The following is a 10256-nucleotide window of genomic DNA, read 5'->3' as shown; positions in this document are numbered from 1 at the left end:
GCCTTCAGATGTCTTCTAAAAGTCAGTTGTTTATTTCCTTCACATCTGATGGGAGGGCGTTTCACAGGGGGGGCACCACTACTGAGAAGGCCCTCTGCCTGGTTCCCTGTAACCTCACTTCTCGCAGTGAGGGAACTGCCAGAAGACCCTCGGAGCTGGATCTCGGTGTTTTACTCTATAACCCTATATGTCAAAAGAAGTTCATGCTATGCGAAACTTGCTTATTCTACCAGACTCTTATCAGGCTATGATATTTCATTTTCCCTTTGCTCTAGTACCAATGTTTGGTTTCATGGATATTGTGGTATGGAATGTATTGCACCTTATGGAAAAAAAGCCTTTCAATAATAATTTACTCTTTAAAGAGAAGCAGCTGACACAGGCGTCCAGACTCCTTGACCAAAAGCACTTCTCACTGTCTTGCACACCAGTGTAAATTAAACACAGCCATCTAAATACCCCAAACCCCTCAAAAGGTGAGTGCCACCAGCAGGGAACTTCTTTGTAGATGACCTTTGTCCATATTTCCTAGCCAGCAGCTGCAGCCAAAGATTGCGGTGGCCTCCTGCCCAGTGATACAAGAGCTTGGGTTAATTATGATAAGGACATTAATGTTTGCCCTCAATGCAGCTGCACAGATTTACACTAAACTGAGTTGCATCACGTTATGTACCTGCAAGAGAACCTTTCCCATTGTGGATTAACTTTGTGCAACTGATTTGACCCTAGGTGAAAAGTCTCACAAAAGGCAGAGCTGGAAGGTGGAGCTTCTGAGCTTTTTATAAACTTGATGCACACAAGTTCAGCCTTTGCTCTGTCTCATAAGAAGTATCACTTGCCCAGCAGGACTTCCAGCAGGTTAGTAGTCAAAGGTAGGCAATTCCTTTGGAGAGTCATAGCTCACGAGTGACACCCTTGACAGAGGAGGGGTGCAGGGACAATTCCCAAAGACCTCACCTCTGCCCAAAGATTTTCTTCTTTTACCCAGCCACTGTGGGTGGCTCCCAAGAGAACATTAAAAGGTGGTGGTAGGATTTTCTGGAGATCTGTAATCTTGTGAAAGAAGCTTTTCTGTCTGGATAGACCAAAGGCAGGAGCTGGACAGTGGCAGAACTCTAAAAATCAAATAGCGGTGGGTTGAGGGTTTTGGTGGCACCTCAAAGGAGTGTTGGGTAGAGTTGGGAGAGAAATTTGATTTAAAAAATATATATATACTTTTCAAATATTCATTAATTTTACAATCATTTTAACATTTCAAAGTCTGTCTTCCTTTCCCCTCTTTCTGCGGTTCCTTAAATTTATTTTTTAATATCTTCTGCATATCCAAATTCATTTAATTTGCTCATTTAATTATTGACTTTAAATATATACTGTACTCTTATGAAACTGCAGGTTATTACAATAATCCTGCCGGTGGTTATATCTGTTTGCAATTTATCTGCAAATATTCAATAAACCATTTCCATTCTTTTATAAAAAGTTTGTTATCTTGATTACTTATTCTTCATTTCAAGAAATCGAGAGAAATTTGATTCAGTTTGCATTTTAACGTGCCAAATTTGCATTTTCTGAAATAATATGCCACCTGAAACATAGCTCTCATTTGAGATTTGCAAATACCTGACAAATACCTCCAGACAAATAGTGCATAAAAATGCACAAAGTGTGCATATAAATGCATTTATTAGTGAAAACAATGTACCATGTAGTTGTCCAGAGAAATAAATCCATTACATTATGCCAGCATCCTGCGAACTCAGCTCTCCAACAGGGAAGGCTGACTTTGGCTTATTGCCTTGCAAAGTTCTAGTGTGAATTGCCACCTAAGTAGCTAAAGGATGAGTTTTATGGGTCCATTCTGCAGCACCTGGTGTTGTCCAAATGGTGCCATGGCATAGATACAAAGGCAAGGACCAAACAGGATTCAAAACCTCAAGAAGAGGGGGCAAGGAAGGCAAGGCAAATCTTTTGCTTTTCGTTAAAGACTGGGGCAAATTGGTTGAGAGAAGGGAGTGTCTCTGTGAGGAAATCTGAAATAGTTTTAGGGTGGAGGTGGGCTCCAGATGTAATCCATCACCATAAAATCCCATCATCCCTGATAGCTAGCCATCCTGGAGAGGCAGGTTTCCAGAGCTGTTCTAGGAGATACAAGGCAGATAGTGACAATGGCAACAGTGCAGGAATGAGGGGGGAATTTACTATTTTGTGCCTCTGTGAATCATGGCCGTCTAATGAGGGTTAAACATTCATTATTTTTAAAAACTCATTTTCAATTTTATCTTTACTAATGATATGCCATATCTGCTTGTGCATCATGATTATGAAACTGTTTTTTTTAAAACCAACAGACAAGAAGCCGTTAGACAAGAGAGCCAGTGTGGTGTAGTGGTTAAGAGCGATAGACTCGTAATCTGGTGAACCGGGTTTGCTTCCCAGCTCCTCCACATGCAGCTGCTGGGTGACCTTGGGCCAGTCACACTTCTCTGAAGTCTCTCAGCCTCACTCACCTCACAGAGTGTTAGTTGTGGGGGAGGAAGGGAAAGGAGATTGTTAGCTGCTTTGAGACTCCTTCAGGTAGTGATAAAGCGGGATATCAAATCCAAACTCCTCCTCCTCCTCCTCCTCCTCCTCCTCCTCCTCTTCTTCTTCTTCAGTCTGAAATCCTGCTATAAGCAATCACCAACCAGCATTTTAAAAAGTTGTCCTTCTCTAGTGGTGGTTGTTTCTCTATTAAACACCATCTCTCTATCTCTCTGTTATCACAATAGAAAAGTAAGCACTTAGAAACATGGCTGGGATACCAAAGCTTTACTACTTCAATGGAAGAGGCCGGATGGAAACCATAAGGTGGCTGTTGGCTGCAGCTGGGGTCGAGGTTTGTCTTCAGAATTTATCTAAAACCCACCATTTATTTAAGGCTGTAAATATAACCGCATATTTGAAGCACATCCCTCTCCGCCCCCACAAGAAAAAGAATATGGGGAAATGTAGCTTGTTCGAGGCTGTTATGTGCATACATAAATGAGTGTGTGTGTTGAGAATTGTAGCTCTGTGGGGATAAACCAGATCTCCCAGGATTCCTTGGGAGAAGTCATGTGCTTTCAACGTGCTTTGAAGGCATGCAGACTAGGAATCCATTTCAGGCAGTTGGGTCCAGTCCTACCATATGGCAGAGTGAGGCACCTGCCTCGGGTGACTGATTTTAATTATTCTGGAAGGGTAGCAAATTGTCGCATTTACAGTGTTTTCATTCACTATTGTGGCACCTTTATTGTCAGGGACAGGGATTTTCTGCGTCATGTGCCGAAATAAATTGACTTGTGCAGGGGAACCATTTGGTGTTCTGTCTCAGACAGAGAAAAGTCTTGGGCTGGCCTTGCTTTCACACCAAGACATCCATTTTTGTGACTTCCCTGTTTCAGGGCATGAACTGCTTTCTGACTCACACCACTTTTAATATCATATCCCCACTTCAACCATCAATGACATTAGCAGTGGAATTAATAGTGTCCCAGCCCTTATAATCCCCTCCCATGCTTTGTGGCACGTTCCTATCTCGTATTGCTTTCCCAAAAAATTGACAACAGAAGAGATTACTTAGGGGGTTTCCATGAAATTTCCTCCAGTGCTTGAAAAACTCTGGGCCATTTATGGCAGCTGAAATTATTTCATGAGACCCTTGAAATCTTCTGCCTTTTTTATTTTCTAGTTTGAAGAACAATTTATTGAGTCAAACGAAGATCTGGAAAAGTTAAGGAAGGGTGAGTATGACATCTGAATATCTCAGGATACTTTAGAGGATAATCACACAGATACCAAGATTACATGGAAGTTAAAAGAGCAAGTTTATAGTCTAGATGGATTCCCTGTACAATATGAAGAATAGACAATCTACTCTGAAGAGTCACTGCAATTCTACATATGCCTCCTCACATGTGGGCCACACTGAGTTCAGTGGGACTATCTTCCAGTCTTAATCATAGGTGTTTTCAAAGTTCTCCAGTTCTTCATTGTGCCCTTAATCTCAGTTACCTGTGCACGATTTTCGGCAAGAATATGTGTGAATTTACAGTTGTTATCTGGTTGTATTGCCTTTAACTCTGTCCTTTGAAAGAGAAGAGAGTTTCCTAACAATAGACAGCAACCTTCAACACATGATATTCAACACTGCATTTTGCAGGGCAGTTTGCTTGTTTTTAGCTAGAGAGCAGATTTAGCATATACACACAAAACTAGTTTTCCATTGTGTGTTTGCTGTACAGGTTTAGCACATTTCTGCAAAAGCATTCTTCACTATACAAAAAAAAGCAGAGGCAAACTTTATGATCAGAAAGGAACAATGGAGAAGTAAATACTCAGATTCAAAGCATGTCAGATGTTCCTGAAAATTCACATGTGCTTGTAATTAACTGGGAGAATGAAATGACACTTTTCATCTTCCTTTGAAAAGATGGAGTCCTGCTCTTTCAACAAGCGCCCATGGTGGAAATTGATGGGATGAAGATGGTGCAGACACGAGCTATTCTCAACTACATTGCAACCAAATACAATCTCTATGGGAAGGATGGGAAGCAGAGAGCATTGTACTGTAACATTTCTATAAGTTTTGTTATTAATGCATGATCCAAGAAGAAATCTCTAGTCTGTGATATAATCTGCTGACAAGCTATGAGTCAGCGCATTTCAACTCCCTGTGACTGCCAACTAAAACAAAAAAGGTTCAAGATTGAGCAATGTGAGCTAATATCATCTCTCAGTTTCCCAACTAGTTCATGTGGACTGGTTCATTTGAAATCAAGGTGGTTTCTCCAAAGTTCATGCCCTAGACATTCATTTAATCTCAATAGATTGCATCACTGGAGGTCAATACACCTTTCCCATCCCCCCCCCTTTTCGCTTATATAATTCTGATTTTTAATATGATTTGCTTAAAAAAAAGTGTAACTGAAGAAGGTCTCTATGACTGATCAGCAAATCATACAGTTTTTTGTTCATTGTGCATATTTATGCCCATGAAAATAGGGGCATTTCCTGCTAATGTGTTTTTTCTATCAGACAAATGATATTATGCCGAAAGCACTTTTATTATGGTGTATGAGAGAGAGAGAGACTGAGACTGAGAGACACTGAGAGAGAAAAGGGCTCTTTCAAAGGAAGAAATATACCTTCTCCAAAATATAGAAGCATTGTCCCTGTTTTTCTACTGAGATGACTCAATTCTCCCCTCTCCCTCTTGTGTTGGTTCTGTTTGTCTTACCATTGTGTTGTTGTTGTTGTTGTTGTTGTTATATCCATTTGTCCAGTGCCCATGTGTGCTGTTTTCTGAAAAGAGTATAGTTTAAAGGGCTTTCCACAGAGAACAAGGTAAAAGAGGCTTTGGCATGGAAAGGCCCATACAAATAGGAATTAGTTGCCACAAGACTCTAGATCTGTGCGGCTAATTTTCACAATCCCACTCTGTCCTACATATGCAGTTTTACTCCTGCTTCCATTAGCCCTGGCCAGCATGGCCTAAGGTCAGGGGTGATGGAAGTAGGAACCAAATAAACTTCTGGAGGTAAACAGCTTCTCTATCCCTGCTACAGAGGGGCAACAGGTCTAGCACCCAGGGATATCCGTATGATTTTATTATTGAGTTATTTGAGTTGGTTGAGTTGAGTTGTTTTTTAAAGCCCACCCTTCAGCCAAAAAACATTCCTGGAGCAGCTTAAAAATCACTTTGAAAAGATACCCCCCTCCACACACATACCTCAAGCATCTCATCTGAAAAGAAATGACATGACATGAAAGGAACATGAATCAGGTGTGAGGAGGAAATAAGCAAATTGAGGTTCAAGTTCCTCGCTGCCGTCTTTCTATGTGGGTGAGGTGCTCTGAATTGTTGAAGTGGCTACACAATATTTTTTTAAAAAATATTATTCCTGATGTTGTTATTATTATCTGAGAGGAAGAAACACTTTCCCACCATTGACACACAAGCTTTATTGGTGTCCGTGATTTTCAATGTACCACACCAAGTCCAATGGTCCCTGGTGATCCAGTCACAACAACATTTTCTTTCCCTCAGGATTGATATGTATTGTGAAGGTACTATGGATCTGTATGAACTGATGATGATGCTTCCCATCAGGCCAGCTGACACGAGGGAGAAGGAGTTTGCAAACATTGTCGAAAAAGCCACCACCAGATACTTCCCAGCCTTCGAAAAGGTACGAGGCAAAGAAGGAACGGAACTTACAACCCCTTTTGAGAGAACAGAGTCACCTATGCTCAACTGTAGTTGGCAGCTGGTAATGTTGACAGGACTGCCTGGTCTGTCAGAAATCATTTTCTTAATTCTTCATTTTCCAAAGGGCAACAGTAAATTTTAGACCATGTCCTGAGCTAAAAGGAAACATTTTAGTGGTGTGAGAGAAGAGTAAGCATAGCACACAGCGTGTTAATACCCCAGCTTCTCATTTTTGGTGCAGTGGCTTTTCAGATGAAGTGTGGGGAGGGGGTTTGGCACTCCTTACCTCAGTACTGATCCAAATCCTCTTCATGTCATGATGCAATATTATCTGGGTGCTTGGTTTACAAAAGTTGCCCAAATATATAGTCTCCATTTTGTTTATGTAGCTGAAGTACTCTTAAAACATTTCCCGCTCTGTAGGTCCTCAAAGATCACAGGCAAAATTTCCTGGTGGGAAATCAGCTCAGCAAAGCAGATATTCAACTGCTTGAAGCCATTTTAATGGCAGAAGAGCTGAAGGCTGATATTCTCTCCCAATTCCCTCTTTTAAAGGTAAGCAACACAATTTCACAACTTATTATAAAAGATAGAGGATGAAGAGGTGTTGTTGTTGTTTTTGTAATGATTGATGATTGATGATTGATTGATTTATACACAGCCCGCCCATCTGGCTGGGTTTCCCCAGCCACTCTGGCTGGCTCCCAACAGAACATGAAAAACACGATAAAACATCAAACATTTAAAAACTTCCCTAAGTAGGTACAGTGGTACCTCGGGTTACATATTCTTCAGGTTACATACGCTTCAGGTTACACACTCCGCTAACCCAGAAATAGTGCTTCAGGTTAAGAACTTTGCTTCAGGATGAGAACAGAAATTGTGCTCCGGCAGCGTGGCAGCAGCAGGAGGCCCCATTAGCTAAAGTGGTGCTTCAGGTTAAGAACAGTTTCAGGTTAAGAACGGACCTCCGGAACAAATTAAGTACTTAACGTGAGGTACCACTGTACAGGTTCCCTGGCTCTTGCAAGTTCTCATTAGCTGTGAAACTCTCCAGATCTTGCTGCACTGCAGCTCCCATCCACCCCAATCACTGGCCATGCTGGCTGGGGCTGATGGGAAATGTAGGCCGTCCATAAGGGAAAGGTCATAGGTTCCCTACCTCTGTGCTAGAGCATGCTATCCATACAAGAGTAGCAGAATAGCAAGGGGGTTGGACACAGCGACACACCATAGGGAACAATATGTCTGCTAATTGCAAATACCATTCAAGTCAAACTGCCCCAAAGTGAGACTCCATATTCCGTTTTCCAAGGTATACTCGGTAAGGTAAAGGTACAGGGACCCCTGACCATTAGGTCCATTCGTGGCCGACTCTGGGGTTGGGGCGCTCATCTCGCTTTACAGGCCAAGGGAGCCGGCGCACAGCTTCCAGGTCATGTGGCCAGCATGACTAAGCCGCTTCTGGCGAACCAGAGCAGCACACGGAAATGCCGTTTACCTTCCCGCCGGAGCGGTACCTATTTACCTGTTTGCACTTTGACATGCTTTCAAACTGCTAGGTGGGCAGGAGCAGGGACCGAGCAACGGGAGCTCACCCCGTTGCAGGGATTCGAACACCGACCTTCTGATTGGCAAGTCCTAGGCTCTGTGGTTTAACCCACAGCGCCACCCACGTACTTGGTACAGCACTGTAATTCTCTGGGGACCTTTGCTGGTATACAGCAGATAGATTGTGCAGGTTCCCAGGCTTTAAAAATGTCTGTACGCATATAGTGTATATGTGTGCGTGTGTGTTTTGGTGATTGAGCATGTAGCATTGAGGCATCAGATCAAGGCCTGCATTTTAAAATGAGCTTAAAAAATATATTTGCAAATGTTTGTATGTCTCATGCCAGGCATAAAGCAGCTGGCTAAGTACTTTGGCAGTTGTTTATCTCCTTGAACAGGGCCCCCTTGATTTATAATAGTAACAGGAGACACGTTTCTCAAAGTTGTAAAAGGGAAATACAGGCTGGGAGCAAAGGTTACATTGACCCTACAAATTACAGAATACAATCAAGCTGCAAAAACACTAATTAAGAGTTGGTAAATAGTAAAATTTATTGTTTAACAGAAGACTTGAGCCATATTTTCCTAAGGTTAAAGGGCAAGAGCTAATAGGAACAGCAGCTGGCTAGGAAAAGGAGTTGTAAATTGAAGAGGTTGCTTTTGAAACTGTCTTTACTAAGTTCCTTTTCTTCTAAAAATCTATCTATGTTATGTATGAAATATATTGGCTTAATGTAATTTTGCAAAGGATTTAGAAAGTAAGAAATGTTAGATTCTTATGTTAGATTCTTATTTCATTGATGGTGTGTGAGAAGGTGAACCCAAGATCTCTGTTTAGACAAAATTTAATACCATGAGCCATCTGTTTTAGCCATCTGTTTTGGAGTGAAGGGGCAATAGGGTAATAGGGCAATAGGGCAAAAAGGTTATCTGGTAATTAAGGTGTCTGGTCGAGGCAAATATAAGATATAAGGCTACTTGTCTGCCATTTATGGATAGAAGGAAATATAGCTCTTTGTCTCCCATAAAAGGTAATAGGAAATGGGTGTATCTTTTATGATTGGTTCTAGCAAACAACCAATAGGAATTTCAACCAGGTTGATTGGACAGAGGCAGCCAAAGGAGGAGCAAGGGGGCTGGGCTGAGGAAATATAAGTGCTGGCCATCAGGGCTGGAGTGGGCAGAGCTTTGGTAACCATATACCACTGTGTCTCTCATTTATTTGTCTGACAAATAAATTATTATTTTAATTTCTCTATTGCTGCGTTGAATATTTCATTCCAGCTAAGCGTTAACCACAAGCAGGGTGCTACAGCATCACATGGCAACAGGCACACATCCTAAACTAGGACTTAGTAGTTTAATAGGAGGAGCAGCTCTGGCGCTCATAAGTATGGTGCCATTAATTCAACCGAACTAGTAGATCTATACTTGCACCCCTTTCTGGATATCTTCAGCCTCCATATAAAGGAAAGCGGCAGGCCACACAGATGAGAGCTCAGTATGCTTACTGAAGCATAAGCTGAGCTCTAGTATGGAGCTTTTATCCCCCTTTGCGTATCTAAAACACCATCGTCTCTGAAACATGACTTGGGTTTCCATCACACAAATAAGGCCCATATTCATGGATAAGCCATTTGTGAATTAACCGTGGACTCTTAAAAGCAACTCACAAGCCTGCAAATAGTGGCTTCCATCTTCAAAGGAGCAACCTTGAAATAACTGTGTTTTGTAGATAATAAAGTTTCTCACAAATAGTTTCAGTATTGATGATTAAGTTGTACTACCATCATGGTGAGAGATGATTCTTCAGGAATGCCACCATTTTTGCTATAAGACTTCTCCTTTTCTCTTCTAAATGTTTTGCTGTTTCTCTTTTCAGGCTTTTAAAGTAAGAATCAGCAGCATCCCTACAGTTAAGAAATTTATGCAGCCCGGGAGTCCAAGAAAACCACCAATAGAAGTTAAGGATGTGCCAGGGATCATGAAGATTTTCTATGGATAAACTGAAACAAAGCAAAATTATTTCACCTCAGCTGTAGGTAGCTACAACTACACTGGGCACAAATTGGGGTATAAATTCACAAAGCTACAGTGAGAACAACAAGAGTAAAAGATGGTAATATTGTGTGGCGCTACACTGAAATGTAATAAAACATTCTACAGCTTTTATACTTTTGTGCAATGTTTTTCTTGAGTAGCCAATAACATGTCTGTCCAACCACCACTAGTTCCTGCTGGTGCTTTGCATAAACGAAGCCAAGTTTGACAATTCGGCAGCTAAACGCTAACCCAAATGGATACATAACAAGCAGGAATTAACGAGGTGACCCCTACCCAAAGACTGAGGCTGCCACCCTTTCCCCACATTTAATACGGCCGGGCTTCCTTCTCCCATACATTGGATTGTGCAGTTGTGGGGAAGCTTTGCCAGATCAAACTTCTATTGAAGCCACAAGAACTTTGCTTCAGGATA

The 10256-nt window shown here is 41.6% G+C and overlaps 1 protein-coding gene across 1 annotated transcript in view; it reads left to right on the top strand.

Moving 5' to 3' along the window:
* LOC310702419 (uncharacterized protein) overlaps positions 1 to 9950 on the top strand; it is a 33499-nt gene extending 23549 nt beyond the window's left edge. The window contains exons 9-14 of the mRNA XM_083493896.1: positions 2778 to 2875; positions 3710 to 3761; positions 4451 to 4583; positions 6068 to 6209; positions 6653 to 6784; positions 9663 to 9950. Of these exons, the coding sequence (XP_083350022.1) occupies positions 2778 to 2875; positions 3710 to 3761; positions 4451 to 4583; positions 6068 to 6209; positions 6653 to 6784; positions 9663 to 9785 (680 nt within the window). The 3' untranslated portion in view covers positions 9786 to 9950. The remainder of the gene's footprint in view (positions 1 to 2777; positions 2876 to 3709; positions 3762 to 4450; positions 4584 to 6067; positions 6210 to 6652; positions 6785 to 9662) is intronic.
* The last annotated feature ends 306 nt before the right edge of the window (positions 9951 to 10256 follow it).

This window comes from Podarcis liolepis, assembly GCF_965112155.1.
Source record: "Podarcis liolepis genome assembly, chromosome: 3".
Classification (NCBI taxonomy): domain Eukaryota; kingdom Metazoa; phylum Chordata; class Lepidosauria; order Squamata; family Lacertidae; genus Podarcis; species Podarcis liolepis.
The sequence above is the reverse complement of the archived record's forward strand: the minus strand, read 5'-3'. Positions and strand labels throughout refer to the sequence as shown.